We start from the raw sequence: 22,926 nt of genomic DNA, 5'->3' as shown, positions 1-22,926 counted from the left end.
TCATAATGGTGGGTGGAAATTGAGAAAGTCACGTACACATTTTAAGAAACCAATCCGATAAATGAAAATTTCTTTGAATTTTAATTTGACATTTAAACACAAAACTCTTTTTGCATACATATTTCCCCTTTAAGACATTTGGTGTAGTAGTCTCAATTCATCAACCATCGATATATTTGATCAACTTTAATATTATTATTATTATTACGGTTGACAATGAAGACGTCCATCATCTGAACTGCTGATTCGAGGGTCCTGGGCGTGCTGGAGACAGTATTACAAAATTATAAAAAGCACAGAGCTAAGGTTTTAATGGCTGACATATTTGTGGAGCGTCTTAAACTTTTGGTCTCAACCTAATCGATGACCAAATGTTGAAAATGCCAAGTTGTTTGGGTCACGTGGACGAACGTCAACTCATCATCACCTGATTGGGTCCGGATGCGAACACATGACTGGCCGTCACGTGAGTGTACAACCGGAAGTTGGCGCAAAAGTGTCATGGCGGCAGTAGACAAATGACATTTGTGAGTTTATACGCTCGCGACAAATTTGTCTCGCCGGGTCACTGAGCATTGCCGGTGGACAACAACAAGAGGAAAGGAAGACAGAAAAAAAAGAAGACGACATGTTTGTTGAACAGTTCTACGAGATTAAGCCGGAAGTGGATGAAAGAGTCTGAGTCATCGCTTTTGGAGGTAAACAAGTTTTTAAAATGTTTATCATTGTGTTTCATGAGGACACAATAGCAACACTGTGGAACATAAACCGACATTCTCAGCGTTAAGTCCACGCACTCGTGTATTTTTATTTATTTATTTGAAAGTTTTTTTTGTTGTTGTTGTTGTTCTTGTTTATTGGACTCGTTCGTTTCGAGCAGTGACGTCACACGAATGTGATTTGCTGATTGCTAATTATTCCGCCTTTACAAGCACCAAGTATTTGTACATTGTTTATCTAAAACTTGACTGACATTCAACAGTTGATGACGGGAGGACTGGGAGGAAAGTGTCCAAACGAACAACAATCTTTCTCCAAGCCACGCCCACCCCTAATGCAACTCGTGACTTGGGTTCTTCAAGACGCCACGCCCTCAGGCCACCTGTTTAGGTACTGTACACATACTACAAGCACCTGCATTGAAATCCATTTGTAGGTCCATGTACTACTACACTCTCTGCCCTCTAGTAAATATACTGTGTACTGTATGTAGTATGTACTCTTCAATACCACTTTTTTTCAGACCAATAACCAGTAGGAGTACTCCACTCTTGAGTAGTCACCGACACCAAGTACTATTGATACATAAAATGTACCCCAAAAAACAATGGCAAATCATTTAAAAACAAAACCCTATATATCCCAAGATAGAATTTTTCCTTAAAGTTGCATGAAATTAATGGAAAACTTCTATTCTTCTACAGTATTTTTCGAATTTCGATTTCCTGATTGTAAAATGGCCATGATATCCTTGACATGACATAACTGCTTTAGCTCATTGAATGAGATTGCTGTTGTTGACTTAGTGTGGTGACGGTCGCCCCCAGTGGCCGCCATGTCCGCAGACACACCCACGTCGGACGCGGCTCCGTTTGTGTCGGACGATAGTGAGGCGGCGGCGGCTGAGGAGGAGGAGTCTCAGGATGCAGCGCAGGGGGAGGAGCCTAGCAGCGGCGTGTCACCCGTGCGTGCTGTGCTGACTGTCCTGATCCTGTGCTATGTCAACCTGCTCAACTACATGGACAGGTTCACCGTTGCAGGTACACACAAACACACACGCATGCACACCTACGGCGCACGCTGATGATGTCATATGCCCGCTAGGTGTGCTTCCCGACATCGAGCGTTATTTCGCAATCGATGACAGCAAATCAGGTCTACTCCAGACAGGTGAGAACACGCCTTGCATGTAGACGTCAGCCATGCCATACGCTGATGCCGCCTACAGTGCGGAACTGTACGTTGATGTCGCGCCCATGTTGGATGTGTCATGACTGAAAATGACAAAATGAAAAGATGTTCACGTTTCTGATTTACGTGCTGCGTGGAGAGCAAGGTTGCAACTCACTGTTACTTTATTATATTTTGATAATCTGTCTTTTTTTTTTAAACTGATGAATAGAATTTAAAACAAAAATCAAAATGTTCATCCTTCATTCAAAACCAGGACATTATTTCAAATCGCCAGTACAGAAAGTGCTCAAACATAAATTGTTAATAATTCAGTTTTTGTTTGCTCCTAACAACAGAAAATCAACAAAAATGAAAATCAACACAAAATACAGGATGCTGGAACCAAAACGCTTGTACCAATGTATGTAAGACTCGTAATGTGATGGTAAAATATTCAAAGAAATGATTTATTTGATTGTGTTTCTGAAGTTTATGGTCATGTCTTGCAACATAAGGTAATGAATCTCAAACGACACAGAGATGTTAAAGAGATATTTAGCAGAAAGCTTGTTTCCATTCGTGGTTGGTAGTCATAAACCATAGAATAAAATGCACCACAGCAAAAATGTTCTTGTACAAGAACAGCCGTAAATAATGATCGTGAATAAGGCACCTTATCTTCTGTCCTCGCTGCTCTTTGCCACATCCAATATGGCTGCATTGTCAACATAGCGCTCGACATAACGTGGCACCTGCCCACGGATGTGGACGACAGTGACATCACTTCCTGCCATGTCTCGCCTCCAGTCTTCATCTGTAGTTACATGTTCCTGGCGCCGCTCTTCGGTTACCTTGGCGACCGCCACAACAGGAAGTTGATCATGAGCATCGGCATCGGTTTCTGGTCCCTCGTCACGCTCGCCAGCTCCTACACGCCCAAGGAGGTCAGTGGCAACTTCCTTTCAGTACTGTGTTTAAGTTTCTCAACTTTCTGTGTGTCAACGTTGACTATGGTGGTGTTGGAGACTGTATTTAATCTTTGAATTATTTTTATGTTTTTTTTTTTAAATGTATTTATTATTTTGCCATTTTTGGTCCTCCATAGTTCCATCCATCTATCTTATTTGTCTTGCATTTTTTGGGGCATTTTTTTCAGCACTTCTGGGCGCTGCTGCTGACGCGGGGCCTGGTGGGCGTGGGTGAGGCCAGCTACTCCACCATCGCGCCCACCATCATCGCCGACCTTTACGTCAAGGACAGCCGCACCACCATGCTCTCCATCTTCTACTTTGCCATCCCCGTCGGCAGGTAGGTGCGACGTTCCCGTGCGTCTTCACGTCCGCCATCAATTCGGCGTCGTTTTCTTCCTGTCTCCGCAGCGGCCTGGGCTACATCGTGGGCTCCCAAGTCAGCAACGTGGCAAAGGACTGGCATTGGGCTCTGAGGGTGCGGCCGTGTGTTTGTGTACGTGGCGTGCGTGCGTGCGCGCTGTTGATCTGAGCACGCCGGCTGTTGTCGCAGGTGACGCCGGCGTTGGGTCTGCTGGCCGTGCTTCTTCTGGTCCTGGTGGTGCAGGAGCCCAAACGCGGCGCCATCGAGGCTCGGCCCGAACATCAGCTTCACCGAAGCAGCTGGACGGACGACCTGCGAGCGCTGAGCAAGAAGTAGGCCCGCCCGCCGGCCGGGCCCCAGAGATCCCACGCTCGACAAACGCCAACCGAACACGTGCTCTCTCTTTTTCTCGTTGTTGCCGGGCAGCTTAAGCTTCATGTTGTCCACGTTGGGCTTCACGGCCGTGGCCTTCGTCACGGGCTCCCTGGCGCTGTGGGCGCCCACCTTCCTGTTCAGGGCGGCCATGATTACGGGCGAGCGCGCTCCCTGCGTGGATTCGCACTGCTCGTCCTCGGACAGGTGAGCCCTCGCCCGGGAAATGGAATGCCGCTCATGTGACTTCACTCCAATCAGACAGAGTGACAGTTGATGGACCATGAAGTTTGCTGTCAGTCTTAAAATAGCGGCTATAATTGAGCAATGACGGAAGCGCGGTTAAAAAACGTTGACAGATTGATGATCGCAGTTTATTTCAGCTTGAAATATTGACTAACAATTGCAGAAGGCGTCCTTGTTGTTGACGATTTACAAATGACAGACGCTCAAACTTCACTGACATGTCCAACTCTGCTAATTAGGGCCCAGCCGATGCCGATTATTGGCAGAAAATAAATACCGATTACCAATTAATCTGCCATTTATTTAAAATATATATATAATGCATAAAATTTAACCCCTCCCCAATTCCTTTACAATGGTGGGTGCGATGGTGAAGTAACTGTCACTTAGGTACAAACTTTAGGTATTAAGATTATCTGCTTTGAATGACAAATCCATATCAAAAAGGTTTATGAAGCATACAAGGTCATTGTATAGATTTATGTGCCAATAGTAAAACCATTATTGTTTACAACTGTTGTAAAGCATTAACCTTACCTTATATATATTTTTATTTTGTGTTATTTTCCTAAGTCTTAGGACTTATTGGGCTAACCTGGGACCTCAGGAATTGTATTTCGTGCCACGTCATGTGGAAATGTGTATTAAGACAAAAAAAAAAAAAAATCGTTGGATGTTTGCATCCCTGAAATTTGAGAAAAGAAAGTCTTTGAAATCCTTGAAATATCAACTTTATAATATAACTTGAAATGACAATAACAAAATAAAAACAATAAGAAGGTGGAATAAGAATAGAATAAACAAAAATAGTAGCAACTGGAAAAAAAACAAAAAAAACAGAACAAATACTGACTGTTCCTGTGCATTTTGACCTCTTGGGGGCAGTGTGGTGCCGTGCATCCATTGGGCTACACACTTAAAGTGAGTACAGAAGAAAGTTACGATTTATTTCTATTAAAATAACTAGTTTTACACACACTGAGACAAATTTTTGCCTTAACGTAGTGTCATCTCATCTGTGGGTGTGTGTTCCCACAAGATTTGTGTGTGGATATTCGATATTTGAAGGAAAAACACTCCCGAAGTCGATGCTAACTTCCTGTTAGTATTTGCTACGCTAGGCTAGTGATGTTTTAAAAACGAAGTATGTTTTGTATTTAAATATACAGTAGATGTAATTCTTAATATTGTGTATTTAGTTTTACAGTTAACGCCAACTGCGGTGTCATTAAACAGCTTAAAGGACGCTTAGGGACAACAGAATAGCCAGAATAGCATATGCTACACATTTGCTAGTTGCTAATGCTATGCATGCAAAAATGATACATTCAGGGTGATTTCACAGCGTCGGAAACTTCGGTTTTCTTCTATAGGGGAAAATAATCGGCCATTTGGCCCAATTGGCCAATGTTTGAAGGCCAATAATCGGCTGATTATAATCGGCAGCCGATTAATCGGTCGGGCCCTACTGCTAATAGACACTTCTTGCATAGAGGTTGACTCGCACGTCCGCCACTTGACCTCCTGCCGTCCTGGGTGACGCGTTTGTTGTGGTTTCATGTTGGCCAGTCTGATTTTCGGTGCCATCACGTGCGTGACGGGCGTGCTGGGCGTGGCCAGCGGCGTCCAGGCCAGCCGTGTACTCCGAAGCCGAACGCCGCGGGCCGACCCCTTGGTGTGCGCCGCCGGCCTGCTGCTCTCCGCGCCCTTCCTCTACCTCGCCGTCGTCTGTGCCCAGGCCAGCACTGTCGCCACATACGTGAGTAGAGCGCGCATGCGCACACTTCCTGTCCGGCCCTCGCTAGGTAAGCTTCCTAACTTGCCTTGTGTCCTCTTTTAGCAAGCTCGTCTTCTGCCAGTCATCCACTAGTGGAGGACCAAAACTGTCAAAATGAATAATAAATAAATGACTAAATAAATTAACAAAAGTGGAAAAGAACAGATATAAAAATATAATTAAAAAATACAAAAAAATAAATATAAATGGAAATAAAAACAACAAAAAATATATACCTAAATAAAAAAAAAAAAAACGAGATTAAAAAAAAAATAGGACCGCCCCCTCATTTGAATAGCATTTTGATCTGACAGAGCATCTGCAGCATGAAATAAATAAATGTGAGAGCAGAGCGTTTTTTTGAATCTTGTTTTTTATTTTTGTATTTTTTACTTTTGTTTATTAGGAATACTGTATGTATATTGTTGTTTTTAGTTCCATTTATATTTTTTTGGATTTAATATTCATCATTATTATTATTATTATTATTATTATTATTATTCAGGTTTACCTGTTTGCCATTTATTAAACACAACAAAAGGAGAGAAGACGCTCAGTTCAAAGCTCGTGAGGAGAGGAGAGGAACTCACTGATACAATTCACTACTGTACTCTGAAAAAAATCCCCTCCTTACCCTCTCTTTTTATTTGGTTTCCTCGCCCCCCCTACGTAGGTGTTCCAACCCTAATAATGCCAAATGCAAAGCATAGTTGGAACACAGTGTACTTGTTTGTCTATGTGTGTGAGCATGTGAGTGGAAGTTACTGCTGAGTACGTGTGGTCAAGTTTGCAATCATTTCTTAACAGAAGACAGGCGGCCTCACCAGACTGGCTCTAACCATTCTGCTGCGTTAAATGTTCTGGTTCTTGAGCTTCTTGAGTCATCTTCTGTTAAGATGATATATAGCTAGGCTATGTGAATGTGAGTGTGGAGCAGAGCAAAGCATTCTTCATGGCAAGCAGAAGCAATTCTTCATTGCAGAAAATGTATGATAACTTATATTATTATTTTTATTATTTTTTTATTTAGTCATTTATTTTTCATTTTTGGCAGTTTTGGTCCTCCATAGTTATCAGCTGGTCACATAGTAGTTCTATACTAATCATATGCTGGTCATTGTGAATGCATGAATGAAGATGGCATAACGATGTGCGCAGGTGTTTATTTTCCTGGGCGAGACGTTCCTGTCCATGAACTGGGCCATCGTGGCTGACATTCTGCTGGTCAGCAACGTCGCGCGATCGCACGTTCCTTCCATTTTTCCTGCTTCTGCTCATGTCGTTGTCGTTTGTCAGTACGTGGTCGTCCCCACGCGTCGCTCCACCGCCGAGGCGCTGCAGATCGTCATCTCGCATCTGCTGGGAGACGCCGGAAGTCCTTATCTCATCGGAGTGGTGCGTATGCACTCCATTTTGTTTCAAGATGTTTGTTTTTTTTAAATAATGAAGAAATACACTTAAACGGACAATCAGCGTGAGCGCGTCATAACGGCGGAAAGATGATAAATAAAATGATGAATAATAATAATGATCCATGATCAAAATAGTCGATTTGGTGTCTCACCTCCAAATGTTGTGGTGCCGTTTCAGGTGTCGGACTCGTTGAGGAAGTGGGATTCCTTCCTGTGGCGGTTTCGCTCGCTTCAACTTTCTCTGCTGCTCTGCTCCTTCGTGGCCGTTGGGGGCGGAGCTTTTTTCTTGGCCACCGCCCTCTTCATTGAGAATGATCGCCACTTAGCTGAGAACTTTATACCCGCAGGTAACTTAGCATGCCCGCTAACGCGCGGCGCGTCACGTGACATACGTGTGTGACGTCATGTGATGTGTTGTGTCCACAGATGACGAGCCCATCGTGGTGCCCAAAAGTGGGCGGTCCACTCTGGTTCCAGTGTCCAGTGTTCTGATTTGATGGGATCGAATTTGATCTTGGCCACACTCATTTTCTCATTTGGAGGAAGCGGTGGATATTTTTAACATGTTTTTTCCTTTTACGTTTTTTATTTGAGGATGACGCTTGTTGGGAGTAAGAAGAATCCACCATCAAACTCCAATGATTCCACATCCAATTTTTTTTTTTTTTTTTTTTTTTTTTTTTTTTATTTAAAGACAAGACCACTTTTAGGATACTCAACTTGTTGTGCAGTCTTTTAGGACAGTCTTGATCTTTCTTAACTTCCTGTGTGTCCGCTTTTGTTCGGGTGTTGAACTTTGTCCTCTTCTAGCACGGCATTTCCATTTGTCGGCTTCCCGTGTGTCGTCTTGGTGGTGAGCCACTTGGCTGGCTTTGTTTTTAGATAAACTGAATAAACCAAGTTAACTTGTTTACTTCTTCACTTGTGTCACTTGTTTGGGCGTGACTGCGACTAGTTGTCATCCTGTAGTTGTACACTAGTCATCCGTTTGGTGCTTGCTAAACATCTCTGTCATGTGGGAGTGGTTTACTAGTCGTCTTCTAGCTAGCAATTAGTTCTCCGCTAATAAGCTCCTAGTGATCTTGAAGTTGTTTACTAGTCATATAGTTGCACTAGTCATTATCTAATTACTGTATATATTAGTCTTTAACTTGTAATCTGCAAGTAACTAATTAGTTGCCCTATCTGCTAGCCATCTTCTTTTTATGTAGTAGTTATATCCAAGTACTCTGTTAATGGTTTTCTAGTCCTCTCTTAGTCATCTTGTAGTTGTCTACCGGTCATGTAGTACTTGTAGTATACCATTCTTCTTCTTGTCCACTAGTCATTTGTTAACCAACTCGTCGTTTGCAAGCCATCTTATCATCTTTTAGTGGTCTAAAGTTAGATACTAGTTATCTCCTGGTCATCGGCTCATCATCTAGTCATGTCATGTATTGGTCATCTCCTAATCACCTACTCGTAATCTAATCATCAACTAATAGTTACATACTACATATCTTTTGACCATCGGCTAGACTTTTGCTAGTCCTCTATACTAGTTGTCTACTCATTTAATCGTTAATTGTCTACTAGTCATTTTGTTGTGTATTCATCTATTAGTCACCTAACCATATAGTTGAATGTATTGTTCTCGTCATCTAGTCTAGTCAGTCAAGTCAAGTTTATTTAAATAGCCCTTAATCACACAAAAGTCTCAAAGGGCTTCACATGCCCACAGTTGACAAATATGAACGGCATCCACTCGCCCAGTCGTTTGCTAGCCATTCATCAGTTATCTACTTCTAAGTTCTAAACTACTACCTATTGACAAGTCATCAGCTACGAAACTTTTAGGTGTATGTCTACTCGTTCTCTAGGATTTACAGTATATACCAATCATCTTCTCAACATCCCCCTTGTTTGCTCGTCGTCATCCTCTTGACATCTAACAAGTCCAAGTGGGTTAGTGTAGTTCCTGTTGGTCTTCTGCTCATGTAGAAGTTGTGTACTAGTCTTTATTTTGTCATGTAGTCATCTGCCGGTCTCAGACAAATCCAGGTGGTTTAGCGTGTCTTGTGTAGCGCCGCCCCCACCCATCACCTCGATGTGGTTTCCTGTTTGTCGGTGTGAAGATCTTCATCCTGCAAGCACAGCAGAGGAGACCGCTCACACGTGCACATGGCCAGGAAGGCGGCAGCCAATTGGCTGAGAGGAGCAGGAAGCGGGCGGGAGCAAGTCGTCGCCAGATGAGAACGCCACCGCGACGCCATCGGCAGGGAACCCGAAACGGCCGACCGGTCCAGATCTGTTCACACGGGGACCGTCGTTGCTGACATCACGCCGCCATTTTTCCCAGCGTGCACCTGGCTGACAGAAAGTCACGTCTACCGCCGCATTCATCTTGCCATCGCCACTTCCTCCTGTGCACCTTGCACGACCTTCACACCGCACAAGATGGCCGCCTGACACTTTGAAAACCCTCAACGGTGACAAAGGTTTCATCTTTTCTATCGTCGCCGTCTTGGTCTTGTTCTTTGGCGACTTGTGCTTGTAATTATGTCTTGATTTTCTTGCTCGTCTCCTTTATCATCGTTTCCTTCAACTTCTTCATGTCAGTCTTTTTTGCCTCCATCTTTGTCTTCTGCTTTATTTCTTCACTGTCTTTTGTTTTTTATCTACTTGGTCTCTCTTGTTTTTGCTGTTGTCTTCCTCAACTTTGTAATCTCTTAATTCTGTCATTGTCCACCTTCATTTTCTTCATCTCCTGTCTTTGTTGTCTTTGGCTTGTAGAAGATGAAGAAGGAAGAACATACTTTTCTTCTTCATATTGTGTTCTTTATCAACTTTGTCTTCTAATTCTGTCTTCATATAACGTTCATCTTGTTCCTCATTGTCTTACCATCATTTTCTTCTTTCTAGTCTTCATTTTTTTTCGACTTCCTTGTTGGTCTATAACTTTGTCTTCTCCATTTGCTCTCTGTCCTTCATTTTATCTGCATCTTCTCCTTCATGTGCTTTGTGTCTTTATGTCTTCCTTTGACGTGCGTTGTCAGTGGTCCATTTTTGCTAACTCGAATTTTTGACCAGCGCTGTGGTCATGTCCTCAGGTTGCCATGGACACAGACATGGAAGCATCTCTGCTCCAGCCCGTGCTGGTGTCTGCTGCCATGTTGGCGTGCGGTGTTGTCCTGGCGTTGGTCTGTCTGCACTGCAGGGACAACGGGCCACCCGGTGTGTGTGTGTGTGTGTGTGTGTGTGTGTGTGTGTGTGTGTGTGTGTGTGTGTGTGTGTTTGTGATGATGACATCACTTTCTGTCATCTCTGCATTCAACTAAACTACAGTATTTTCTTTTTCTTCTGTTTCGTCATCAGTTTATATTCGGGAAGCGAGTGACACCGGCGAGTACATTCCGTGAGCTTAACACTTTGATGCGACCGATCACAATGCGACCAATCACTTTCAAGTCACACTAGATTTTGTCTCTCACTTGCAGATCTACTCAATTCAGACTCGTCCATCCACGTAAGTCGTTTAACTCCAGTGCTTTGTTCCTGACGGTGGGAAAAGCTTGTTTGTGTGGCTAAAGCTAACAAGCTAAAAACGTCTAGAGAGGTTCTAGCAACAAATGAAGCCTCTTCAGATGAGCAGTGAAACATCTTCTGAAATGACCTGAACATGACACTTGCATTCCGTTCAATTATCTGGATGATCGACAACATCCACATCTGACAAGCCAACACTTTAGTGCTAAAACTACATTCGGCAGAAGCTAAGACATGTCAGAAGCTAAAATTGGCGGATGCTAAAACGCCAAATGTTGGTATCCACATTTAAGTTTGGCAAAAAGCCAACCAGCTTGCTGTTGCCGGCTAAAGCTGAAGTTGGCAGAATGAAATAAGGTCCTTAATTGCTAAAGCTAAAACTGGTGGAAACAAGCTAAAGTTGGAAGATGCTAACAAAGCTAACCATTTTCTGGCTAAAGTTGGCCCAAGCTTTTCACAAAATGTGCAGATCTATGTTATATTATATTACGGTTTGTAACAATTGAGTGTTGTGTTTTTAAACAAGGTATCCAAAATAATTGTGGTCATTTGTACATTGTGTATGTATGTTTATTGATTAGTATATTTGAATGTGTAAGTATATATTTTTAGCATTGGGCTTTCATTACAACAAAAATGATGTAAATATATTGGGGGGGGAATCCTGAATATGTTAAGAAAAGTTGGCAGAAGCTAACAAGCAAAATGTTTATACTGTAACTAGTTTGTGGTTGGTTAAAATCTCTCGATGTAGGAAATTTAATTTTGACTCACTACTGCCACATATAACCAAAAAATGAAACTGTGCACTCCCTTTGTCACGTACACAATGCACACATGACACATCTCGAGGGCGGGAAATTCAAACCCGAATCCAGTCTGAAAACTGAAAATTGGTCAGAGGTTGGCAGGAATTGTCATTGTAAACAGCTAAGGTGCTAATTTGTGAAATAGAAGTTGTTTGAGTCATAAATAGTCAAATAAAAAGCCTATTATAAAAATATTTTTGGGCAAATTCCTCATAACAAGCTGAACATAATTAAGCAGTTAGGTGCTAAAATTGGCGGGAACAATTCAAACCTAAAATAAGAGAATGTTAAACATTTGTTTTAATGTCTTTGTGACTAAAGCTGACAAGCTTGCCATTTACACAGCAAGTTTTTGGCTGAAACTAATGATGGCGGATGCTAAAAATTTTAAATCTTTTTAAATTTTAAATCCAGTTAAGCATTTGAAGCTAAAGTTGGTGGAGGCTAACAAACTTATCAGCTCAAATGTTTCCTGATTTTCAGATCAGTCGACAACCCGCCTGACATCTGGACTGCTGTCACCTTTGTGAGTTGGCCACACCCCCACAGTCTGGACATTCACGTGTTTTTCTTTACGTCTTCAATGTTTTTCTTTCTTTAATGTTCTTCACGCCGCCGATGTTGTTCCCAGCATTCCTGCTTCGGATCGTGGCAGTCAGCGCAGCAGAAGATCCAACAGAGAGCCCACAGAAAGCGGTGAGATGAAAAGATGAAAACATTTCCACCACCAAGTAGAAAGAATTTTTATTTTATTTTATTTTTTTAATCTTGGTCTTCTTTCATCTGCAGAAAGTAACCACAGCTACCAGAACTCCCACGATGGTCAGTCAACTTCACATACCTTCACAGGTATTCTTCAGATTCTTCTTCTGTTTTTTTGTTGTTTTTTTTGTTTGTTTTTTTACATTTATTTCTGCTTTTTTCTTCAGTTATGTATTTTTCTGCTTATTCGACAGTTTGTGTGTTTTTTTTGTGTGTGCATCTTTTGGGTTCTTCTGCTTCTTCCAGATTCTTGCTCAGGTTCAAGTTTTTTGTCTTTCTGGTTGTGTCTCTGGTCTGAGGAATTGAACGAGGCAAAAATGCTACCCCCCGTGTATTGTATATTTACGGAAGCGTAGAGCTACCAATCTAGAGTAAACATTTTTGGCTGGTGGGTATGTTCCAACATACTCGCAAATATGTTCGAACATACTCGCAAATATGTTTGAACGTACATGTAGGCTACATGCTACAAAGTTAGCATACTTTCCCATAATGTCAAGGGGTATTATTTACGCATGCGCGAGTGAAAAAAAATGACGAACCTAAATCATGCACAGCAGACATAATAAATCGTAAAAGAATACGAATAAACACAGTTATTTGGTAAATGGCATGGCACTTAATTTATAGAGCGCTTTTCCACCTTTCAGGCCCTCAAAACGCTTTACATTTTGACTACCCATTCACCTACTGATGACTCAGCATCAGGAGCAATTGGGGGTTCAGTATCTTGCTCGAGGATACTTCGTCGTGGTCACAATGGCCTGGGATCGAACCCACAACCTCTGGTTCGGGAGACGACCACCATACCACTGATCCACGCCACCCCCAATTTGTCTATTTGCCTACTTAATTTTCTAATGAATTGATAATGTGGCCCAAATGCCTAAAAAATGGGGTTTGTTTACACTTGCGCATGCGCAAATAATACCCCGTGGCATTATGGGAAGGTATGCTAACTTTGTAGCATGTAGCCTACATGTACGTTCGAACGTATTAGCGAGTATGTTCGCACGTATTTGCAAGTGTGTTCAAACGTATTTGCGAGTATGTTTGAACATACTCGCCAGCCAAAAAGGTTTACTCCATATTGGCAGCGCTACACTTCTGTATATATTGAACACTTGTGACAGGAAATACAAGAAACAATTGTTATCCAAACAAATAGTGGAGCTTTTTCATTGAATGTTGCCATTTGTTTCCACAGAACAGGACTACCCAGAATCTCTTACCAGGGACTACATGTAAGCTCTTCTTGGTTGGAGACATCGCAGTGCTCGCCTTGTTTTATCTGATCTTGTTCTTGTTTTGCTTTCTTGCTTGCAGAATCGTGTTGCCAGGGGACGAGTCACCCGCGATCAATCATAGCGGCGTGTCCACGCCGAGCTCAGGTAGCGCCGGACGCATTCGCCAGCTTTCCAAGTTTGTTGTCGTTTTAGAATGGAATGGTCTTTGTTGCAGGCGAACCGCACGACTACGAGAACGTCCTGCATGAGCGCACGCAAACGCCAACAGGTCGCGTCACTGACTGTCTTACTGCCTTTCTGACTACCTGTCTGACTGTTTAACTTTCTGTTTCTCTTCCTCAGATGACAGAGAATACCTGAATGTGATTCTGCTTCCTCAAGGAGGTAATTTGATTTTCATCATCATCATCCTGGATTGTGTCACTTCCTGGCAGTGTGACAGTACCCTTGCTGCTTCCTTTCTGTATGAACATGTGACTGATTGACGCTTGACAGTTTTTCCTCATCACTTCCTGTTTCCTCCCAGGAGAGACACCAACATTGTTATCCCAAAGTGACGACGACAGCGATGACAGCGATGACGACGAGGGAAAGTACGTCAATCAAGCCAGCGTAAGTGCAATTAAGCTCCAGAAGCTTTCTGATTGGGCGTCCAATCAAGCACGTGCAACGTGTAACAGCTGAGCAACTTTGCCTCGCAGGTGATGTCATCCAACCCGCTACATGATGGGACGGGAAGAGTGCTGGCAGTGTTTGATGAAAGGGGAAGAGTTTGACTGATGATAATGTCGTCTTTGACGCTGCAATGGATGAACTGCTGTTTATTTTATTTTATTTTACGTATTTTTTTGGTGACTTTTTATGTTGGACTGACGACTCCTGAGAATGTTTTTATTCACACTAGATTTGTTTTTATTAAATTACTTAGTTAACACAAGTCAAAGTCTTTGTGTTTACTGGAGTTAAAAGCTAACAGGATTACAATTATGTACTATTATTGTAAATAAACATATCGTTATAATGTTACAACAAAATACTCACACTTCATGAGTGCAGTACTTGATAAGCCTACTAGGGCATCTGAATTTTATTTGGTATTAAGCACTTAAAATGGAGGCACGTGTGTTTAGACTCCTATTTAACATGAGAGTGAATGTAATTTCAGGAAAAAGATGGTGTGCACTTTTTTTTCGAATCGAGAAGATGACCCCCCTCCCACAAAAAAAAGACAAAACAAAAAAAAATTGTACAGCTTGTAGGTCACGTTCAGCGTTTTGAAATAATTAGTTGACGTCATCTTTTTGTAGCACAGAAGCCTGATGTTTCACCGCACCGGCTGTGTACACGTTTTACGACCATTGACTGTATGATAATTAATTAGCCATCAAAATGATGCGCGTTCATAAACCAGCTGCTATTTACGATCTACAGCAAAATGTCTGCCGTCACACATTTTTGTTCTTTTTGAAAGCATCTAACAATTTCCAGTTTCAAGTGTTTCAACTCGCCCCGTCGAGGAGACACGACACTAGGAATTGCCACGTTCTCATGTTACTTGAACGCACACGGTGAATGCGCTTGCTTGTGATTGGCTGCTGACCAGGAAATCTTTCCACTCACTGTTCGATGAATCCACGACCCGACTTAACATCTGCTGTCTTCTCGCTCCTTTTTTACGTCAAGGCAGTCATTTTGGAAGATTTGTTGAATGGAGATCTTGACTGATTTACACCAAACTTCCTTCCGCTTGGCTCTGCTCTCCTTTTTTGTGCTGCTCGAGGCGCAAACGCTCACTGATCACCAACAGGGAGGCGGCGACGGTGGCTGGTAGGTTCTCAGCTAGATCACATCACAAGACCGGTTACTGGAGTACACTCAGATGGCCAAGTTATTCTTTTGATTTTTGTTGTTGTTAATGTTCTCATGATGATGATGATGATAATAAGAAATGTCAGCACAAAGATAAAGTGCGGGCGTGTGTTTAGGTCGTGTGGGTCCCAGTTAAGCGTGGAGGATGAAGGCCCGTGTAACGTGGAAGTGGTGGACGGCTCCTCGCTGTCATTACGTCACTTCCTGAACAGGTGAACCTCACGTGCATGCTCGCGTGTGTGCTCATTGGAAAACATGCTAGTTAGCTAGCCGAGCGGCTAATGTGATGTGATGTTTCCATAGTTACGCATACAGCACACCGGTGGTCATCACGGGACTCACGGACAACGCCGTACGTTTAGATTTAAGCTTTAGCTTTACATTCGTGTTTTCGTTTCAGTTTGTTGTACTTTTTTTTTTCTCTCCATATTGTGTGCATGTTTATTTTTCTTTCAAGTTGAGTTTGCTTGTGTATGTGCGTCTTTGTTTTGATGTTGGACTTGTTTATATTGTTTGTTTGTCATATTTTATTTATATGTTTAGGCTTGATTGTTTTTTGGGGTGATGCTTTTTTTTTTTTTTTGACGCTCGTGTCATGTTGATTTTGCAGAAGTTCCGCTCTTTGTGTTCCAAGCGGAATTTATTGGCCACATATGGTGACCGTAAAGTGCGCCTGAGTACGGCCAACACGTATTCGTACACCAAAGGTCAGCCATTGGGCCGGCCGTCATCTTGCCATCATGCTTATGGCGTTAGATTTGTGCCACAATTCCGTGCGTAACAAAATGTGTTTCGTACGTACCAAAAATGTGTTTCGTACGTACAAAATGTGTTTCGTGCGTACCAAAAATGTGTTTCGTACGTACAAAATGTGTTTCGTGCGTACAAAACAGTCCTCGCGCACGCTTGCTTCGTCTCTCCTCAACACGTACGAAACTTTGATTTACGCTTGCGATGCAAGGGTCGAGGCGTGATATTTGTGCCACAATTCTTAACCAATCAGGAGTCGGACAGGAAAGCAAATCCTGATTGGCTGTTTAATATCCAATCAGGCAGAACTTTGACAACGTGTCGTCACGCCGCGTTGCATCATGGGTGCTTCTTCGATGTATTTATTTATTTATTTATTTATTTTTTAAACAAGCACTCGGTCCTTTCCTGTTTGAATTTTTGTCTGTATTTCTGCTGACTTTTATTTACTTAATAGAAGTTTTGTTATGTTACGGGATGAATCAGCTCCTAACTGCTTTCCTGCTTAGCGGAAGAAGGAGGGAAAACAAGTTTTAGCGCTCATGGTGATGTTGGATGACGGCATAAAATAGAAGAAAAAAAAAAAGAGAAGAGGCTAACCTGCTACTTATGTTTTCATTATGGTAAGTTACAAAATACTGTACTGTATTTAAGTCAGTAAATCCTATAGTTTTGTCCTCTTTTGATCGTGCTACTATCATTACAATCCTAAACAATGCATGCCATCATGAGTGGCGTTGTATAAGAAGTAGAAAAGAAAATGTTAGACCATCCCTTTTTCTTTAGTAATTAGTGCCTGGTACCACTAAAGGTATATCGTGAATAACAGAAAACATTGAATACATAAAGAGCACTGTGTTTGGCAGTCCAATGCCATAGTTATTGACGTAAGAATTGAATTCATTTTGGTTACAAGACAACATACACCATGACTAGCAGCTGTTGAAATAAACATGTTTGCCCAAAATAATTGTTTTACTAATGTGAGAAACATGGTTGATCTTGTCATTTTTCTATAACAACAGATAGACAATTAAAAATCTGAGCGCTAACCTTGGGTTTTGTTTTTATTACCAGGCAACAAAGATGACAAAGGACCCAGAATGCACCTGATGACACCACAACAGAAGTGTCAAAAACACCACGAGAAGCAGAAGATGAAGAAGTGGAGTGGAAAAAATATTGATATCGCGCTATTGGCCCATGCAATATGCATATAACAGACATGCAATAAGTTTCATATGGAATTTTTTGCTTTTATCTGAATTTGACCAGTCAGCCACTTGCTAAAATGTGCACCACCATCCACTAGTTGAACATTATTGAAGTCATTAACTCATTACAGTTAAATAACTCTGAATACATTTTACTGCATGAGAAATATAATTTGTTCATTAGATAATGAAATCATCATCAGTCATTTCTTTAGATCCATATTAAATATTGCAATATCTATTGCTATATTCAGCAAAATCGCGTATTGCATGATTTTCCAATTTTGTGCAGCCCTAATTCCTGACGTTTTTGAGCCAGCTGATGAGACCAATTTGACTTAGTCATTAAAATGTCTGTAGGAAGAGTCAGAACGTGAAGCTTGAGCTTGACAGCAGAGAAATCAAGAGCTCCTGAAGAATGACAACATTAACATTGGACTATCATAATTTGAAGTTCGAATAGTTGTAATGGCCTGTTTTGCAGCATACCAAATCAAACATTTTTAAAATATTTTTTCTCCTGTAAGTTGTCGACACTTTTACTGAACTTATTTAAATGTGTCTTGCAAACAGTATCATTGACAATTAGAAAAATAAAAAGTGTCACACACACTGTATTCGGAACAACCTGTAAACAATAACCAAAATACTATTGCAGGTACAGTGCCATGACACATTTATGGTTTCAAGATTAAAGCGCGGAAGTGCACACACTGCACATTTGCCCATCATTGACCAAGAAGACCTCAGAGTACTGTACTCACGATGATGTATTGAGAATGCAAGACCCAAGAGGTTCCACAGATGAAAATATATTACACATTGTATTTGTAATTGACACTTAGAGATAGACCGATATGCTTTTTTCAGGGCCGATACCGATTCCGATTATCGGTAGTCACTAGTCAAGGAGGCAGATAACCGATATTTGAAGCCGATATTCATTTGCAGTAAAAGTTAAAATGTTGGCACCAAATTTTTGAATAATGCAAACCCTAACCGTTCTTTACAATGGATTCTCACACTGCACTTTTCGTTTTACATCCTTCTATCTGCAATAAGACGTTGGTGGCGGGGGGAGTTAAATGTGGGGGCCAACGTGACATTACCTTTTATAGCATTTGGGATACTTGTAGTTTTATTCTATAAATGTTATATTTTTATATTTTGAAGTAATAGGAGGAACCCTGTCATTCAAAATGTGCATCAGCTGTGGCATTACTTATTACTACAGCAAAAAAAAATTCCATGAGAAAAACTATTCATCCCTGAACACCATACAGTTCTTGTAGACCTTATTATGATTATTGTTATTGTTACCATATAGACAGTTTTGATAAGCTGAGGATCTTAAATCGAGAACAGCAATATCATGCTACTCCTCTCTACAAGAGAACTGTCAAAAGACACTTCATCATGTAGTTTACTGCCACTTAGGATGCCCCAATCAACGCAGAAAAAGGTAGAGTAAAATAACTTGGTTATAATAATAGTAAGAATAACTTGGTTAAACAGACATTGTTGCGGTGGACTGCTGCCACTTTCTGCTGTTTAATGTGTTTTACACTTATAGACACGTGTGTGTATATGGGCCCACTATTTTCTCACTACTGTACTGTACTGTATCACTTAATGGCACAGATGTACTTGTCTAAATAATAACTGGGCTGCAACATTGCTAATTCACATTAACAAGCACTATCTTAGCTGTCCACATGAAAAGTTACTAACACACGAGAAAGTTATACAACACACCAAACATGAGCTCATTATTCAAAGTATGATGCACGTAACGAAATTACATCACTGAACATTAATTGCAGCCGACTACGGCCGTAGATGTTACATATTAGTGGCATCCATTGAGAGGATAATGTCCCAAATGACGGCAGACATGACGTGAAAAGAGAGACAAAACGAGCAAATAAGCACACTATACTTTAGTGCACTTCTCTACTAATGCCAAACATACGGAAGAGAACACGTTCGTGTAGTTAAACGGTGTTTGAGACACTTAATTAGTTACGGAGCGGACTTTAACGAGGTGCACAACGAGCTGTCAATCAAATCGACGTCGAAGCTTAAGGCACACAATGGCAAACCAGTGCGACAAATAAACACAATATAAAGTAACTAAACGCTATTTAGTGTCACTATGGCATCTAACTGCATAATAACCGCTATGCAACAAGTAATGGACGTGACCCAGAATGCAATGTGTGCGTCACGAGAGGTAAATATAATGACGTTACTCTACTCTTAACATGGAACTAGACAATATAATAATGACAACTGTTAATATTTGGAACCTTTCTAACAAACATTATTTACTTAACTCATTCACTGCCTTTGACAAGTATACTTGTCAATTGTATTTTTTAGAGCGGTGCTAAATGGGGGCGAATCTGAGCATGCTCCACTGTAAATATCAAACTTGGAAACAACTTTACTGATGCCCAACCACCGGTAGATGACATCATTGCCCCATTTTATAGGAAATAAACACAGTTTCAGAGTCCATGGGAGAAATGGCTGTATTTTGGCAAACCTACATTTTTCTGCTGTCAATTATAAAAGAACGGGACGGGACAAAAAGTAGGGAGTCTATTCTGTTATTTGGTAGATTCGGTTTATATATAATTATTGAATGTAATATCAAGTGAGTATTGGAAATGTAAAAAATTTCTATAATGACTGGCAGTGAATGAGTTTTAATTAAGTGAAAATGTGTGTGATTCCCTCCCCGAGTAGTTCAAGTAGCGAATTAGCTACTGGGTGTTAGCCTACATGCTAAGCTGAACACACCACTGTTAGCTAGCGGGGATTCAATGCAAGGCAATGCAGCTCCATTCATATAGTGCATTTAATACACAACATAATTCAATGTGTTTAGCTTATCATGGTGAAAAGTTCAGCGGAGTCTCTTCTCTTTTAACTGACCTTCGAAGCATGTGTCTCGCGTTGTGGGTGCGTGTGTGACCGGCTACTGTGATACACGGCATACACTACTGATTGGTTCTGGCTCTTGCACGGCTAACCAATCAAATGCTGCTGGAGTTGGACTCCATAACAGACAGAGACGCTCTGGGCTGCATTCGAAGCGAAAAGACGGAGTTTTAAATGGATCGCTCATATCGGCCGTCAGATTAATAAAACAGACCGATACCGATATGTACCAATATGTCAAATATCGGCCCCGATTATCGGCCCGGCCGATTATCGGTCTATCTTAATGATGCATTATCGATCAACAAACAGCAAACTGTACATTTTGTTTTTAAATCAAATGAATCGTCCTCAGTTACAGTGCATCTTTGCAGTTTTTATTTCAAGTTTTACACACAGTAGGCATGGTAGACTGCTATTGTGGAGCCATCCATCGCCGTCCCATCCATCTCAGCTGTACTCTCTATCCTTAGACATCTTATTGATGACTGTGACCCGGATATAGAAACGATGCGCAATCTGGATTGGTTTACCTGGTAAATTGGAAACAAACAAAAGCTCAAGGTTATTAATTGTAAAACGTGAAACAATCATATCCATCCATCTTCATGTAGTTATGGGAAAACAATGTGACCATCCATGTTTCTACAGTTTCTTGTTCATGTTAAATGTCTAGTACAACTAAGGGTAACCACTTCATAACCTCTGCAGCTATAATGTGATGCTCTTTTGAGGGAGAACAGTCAGAAGACCTTTGCAATAATCAAGTCTACTGGAAATAAAAGCATGAGTCAGGTTCTTCTGGTATGGAGCATGCAACCCTTCGGTCGAAGTCTTTTAGGTGGTAAAAGGCTACTTTAGTGATTTGTTTGAGATGGCATTTATGTGCACAAGTATACAGGTAATGACAACAAAATTAACTCGTGAATTGAATTCAAGAGCTGATATCTCGTAATTTTCCACGATTTTCTAATCTAATCACTAACGTACTTAAAAATCAGTAACTATGGCATTGTGTTAACAGTGCTTTTGGACATTCCATGTTTTTTTCTGTCTGTTAGTTACACGATATACATTTGGTGGCACTAGGCACTAAAAATGCATAAGAAAATAAATAAAGGGGGTGGCGATTTTTTTTTCTTCATCATAACTATGCACATCCATTGCCAATGTCGTGTATGTAACTATTACATACAATTTTGATTGTCTTGGAAGCCTGTGTGTGATAGTGGCCAAGTTAAAAGATGCTATTTTTATGCTACTTACCGTTATGAAAATGTTGAAAGTAGTCTTCGATTCGGAAGTTAGCGTCCCCCCCAACGGTCATCCAACGGTCCCATGAGGGCTAAAACTTGTCTTCCGCTAAGCAGGAAAGCAGTTGGGAGCTGCTTCACCCCGTAATATAACAAAACTTTTGTTAAGTAAATAAAAGTCAGCAGAAATGCAGATAAAATACAAACAGGAAAGCACCGAGTGCTAGTAAACAAAACAACAACAACAAAAAATCGAAGAAGCGCCCATGATGCAACGCGGCGTGACGACACGTTGTCAAAGTTCTGCCTGATTGGATATTAAACAGCCAATCAGGATTTGCTCTCCTGTCCGACTCCTGATTGGTTAAGAATTGTGGCACAAATATTACGCCTCGACCCTTGCATCGCAAGCGTAAATCAAAGTTTCGTACGTGTTGAGGAGAGACGTAGCAAGCGTGCGCGAGGACTGTTTTGTACGCACGAAACACATTTTGTACGTACGAAACACATTTTTGGTACGTACGAAACACATTTTGTTACGCACGGAATTGTGGCACAAATCTAACGCCATAAGCGTTCAGCTTCGGCGTCGCGGGTCTGTCGTACCGACTTCGACTCTTCGGGGGAAAAAGAAAGAACGCAAAAGTCCTGCTTGCTGTCGAATGTGGATAATACCGTTGCTAGAATTTTTTTGTGTGATGCTAAAAAATACATTTTAATGTGATAACATATTACGTTTAAAGTCGATATAAAACTTGATTTTCCCCGCCTGTCTTACCGAATGTCACATTTGTCGCGCCAGCGTTGGTTCCTGTACCCACCGTCTGAGGAGCCGCACTTCCACCCCAACATGAGCACCCTTTCGTGGCTGAGAGACGTCTACCCACGGCTGCCCTCGCGCCAGACCCCGCTCCAAAATGTCAGATCTAGTTCAAACTTGCACAAGAAATTCACATTTTATACGGTTTGGAATGTAAGGATAATTATATTTTTCAAGAAAAAAATATTTACAAGAAAGAAATGTCAGGATATTTAAAAAAAAAAATTCCATGTATAATTTTATTAAAAAAATAAAAAAATTTAACATTTTTTTTTAACAAGTGATTTTAGTTTTAACTTTTCAAGATTTTAAACAATGCACAGTATGGACATATATGTGGGAAGTAGCAGTCATATCACAATTTTCAGATATGCACATAGAAAACAAGCATTGACTGTATGCATATGACTGTATTGACTATACTGTATTGTGCTTAAACTTGAACACATGTTGCGACACTGTCCTCAGGTGCTGTATTTCCCCGACCGCTGGTGGCACGCCACGCTCAACCTGGACACCAGCGTCTTCATCTCCACATTCCTGGGATGAAGCTGATGAACACCTCACAATCAACTGCCAACTTCTCCATTCTCTTTGACTTTTGTGTTCATTTGATTTGTTCTGCTTTCATGTCACCCCACTTATAATTAAACAGAAATGGATTTCTATCTGCATTGCCTCCATGTTGTAAATTGAGAA

At 41.2% G+C, this 22,926-nt stretch overlaps 3 protein-coding genes and 1 long non-coding RNA gene across 5 annotated transcripts; 3 read left to right on the top strand and 1 right to left on the bottom strand.

Annotated features, from left to right (window-relative positions):
• Nucleotides 1–446: 446 nt before the first annotated feature.
• Nucleotides 447–7,942, top strand: spns1 (SPNS lysolipid transporter 1, lysophospholipid). Its single transcript, XM_077529979.1, has 14 exons — nt 447–698; nt 983–1,110; nt 1,548–1,760; nt 1,825–1,890; nt 2,701–2,837; nt 3,050–3,201; nt 3,273–3,339; nt 3,415–3,557; nt 3,652–3,804; nt 5,413–5,602; nt 6,779–6,844; nt 6,917–7,015; nt 7,211–7,379; nt 7,459–7,942. Exons 3-14 carry the CDS (start codon nt 1,556–1,558, stop codon nt 7,527–7,529), a joined length of 1,518 nt encoding a protein of 505 aa, XP_077386105.1. The 5' UTR covers nt 447–698; nt 983–1,110; nt 1,548–1,555; the 3' UTR covers nt 7,530–7,942.
• Nucleotides 7,943–8,069: 127 nt separating this feature from the next.
• Nucleotides 8,070–14,318, top strand: LOC144024147 (uncharacterized). 2 transcript variants are annotated; one of them, XM_077530261.1, is made up of 13 exons: nt 8,070–9,500; nt 10,122–10,245; nt 10,387–10,426; nt 10,509–10,537; nt 11,850–11,892; nt 11,998–12,062; nt 12,156–12,215; nt 13,336–13,372; nt 13,455–13,519; nt 13,590–13,643; nt 13,718–13,759; nt 13,902–13,987; nt 14,077–14,318. In XM_077530261.1, exons 2-13 carry the CDS (start codon nt 10,128–10,130, stop codon nt 14,149–14,151), a joined length of 714 nt encoding a protein of 237 aa, XP_077386387.1. In that variant the 5' UTR covers nt 8,070–9,500; nt 10,122–10,127; the 3' UTR covers nt 14,152–14,318. The 2 variants fall into 2 exon arrangements, with proteins under 2 accessions (XP_077386387.1, XP_077386380.1); XM_077530254.1 differs by having other exon boundaries at nt 8,070–9,509.
• A 533-nt stretch (nt 14,319–14,851) lies between these two features.
• Nucleotides 14,852–22,895, top strand: jmjd8 (jumonji domain containing 8). The gene is made up of 6 exons (XM_077519946.1): nt 14,852–15,202; nt 15,361–15,456; nt 15,548–15,596; nt 15,855–15,995; nt 22,210–22,326; nt 22,696–22,895. The coding sequence occupies exons 1-6, from the start codon at nt 15,084–15,086 to the stop codon at nt 22,774–22,776; spliced, it is 603 nt and encodes a 200-aa protein (XP_077376072.1). The 5' UTR covers nt 14,852–15,083; the 3' UTR covers nt 22,777–22,895.
• On the bottom strand, nt 20,510–21,932 carry LOC144024232 (uncharacterized). Its single transcript, XR_013284709.1, has 2 exons — nt 21,421–21,932; nt 20,510–20,687 (listed from the first exon to the last, which is right to left on the bottom strand). It is a non-coding gene; the product is annotated as an uncharacterized LOC144024232 (long non-coding RNA).
• Nucleotides 22,896–22,926: the final 31 nt, after the last annotated feature.

Source organism: Festucalex cinctus, chromosome 1 (assembly GCF_051991245.1).
Source record: "Festucalex cinctus isolate MCC-2025b chromosome 1, RoL_Fcin_1.0, whole genome shotgun sequence".
Lineage (NCBI taxonomy): Eukaryota > Metazoa > Chordata > Actinopteri > Syngnathiformes > Syngnathidae > Festucalex > Festucalex cinctus.
This window is presented reverse-complemented; position numbering and strand designations above follow the sequence as displayed.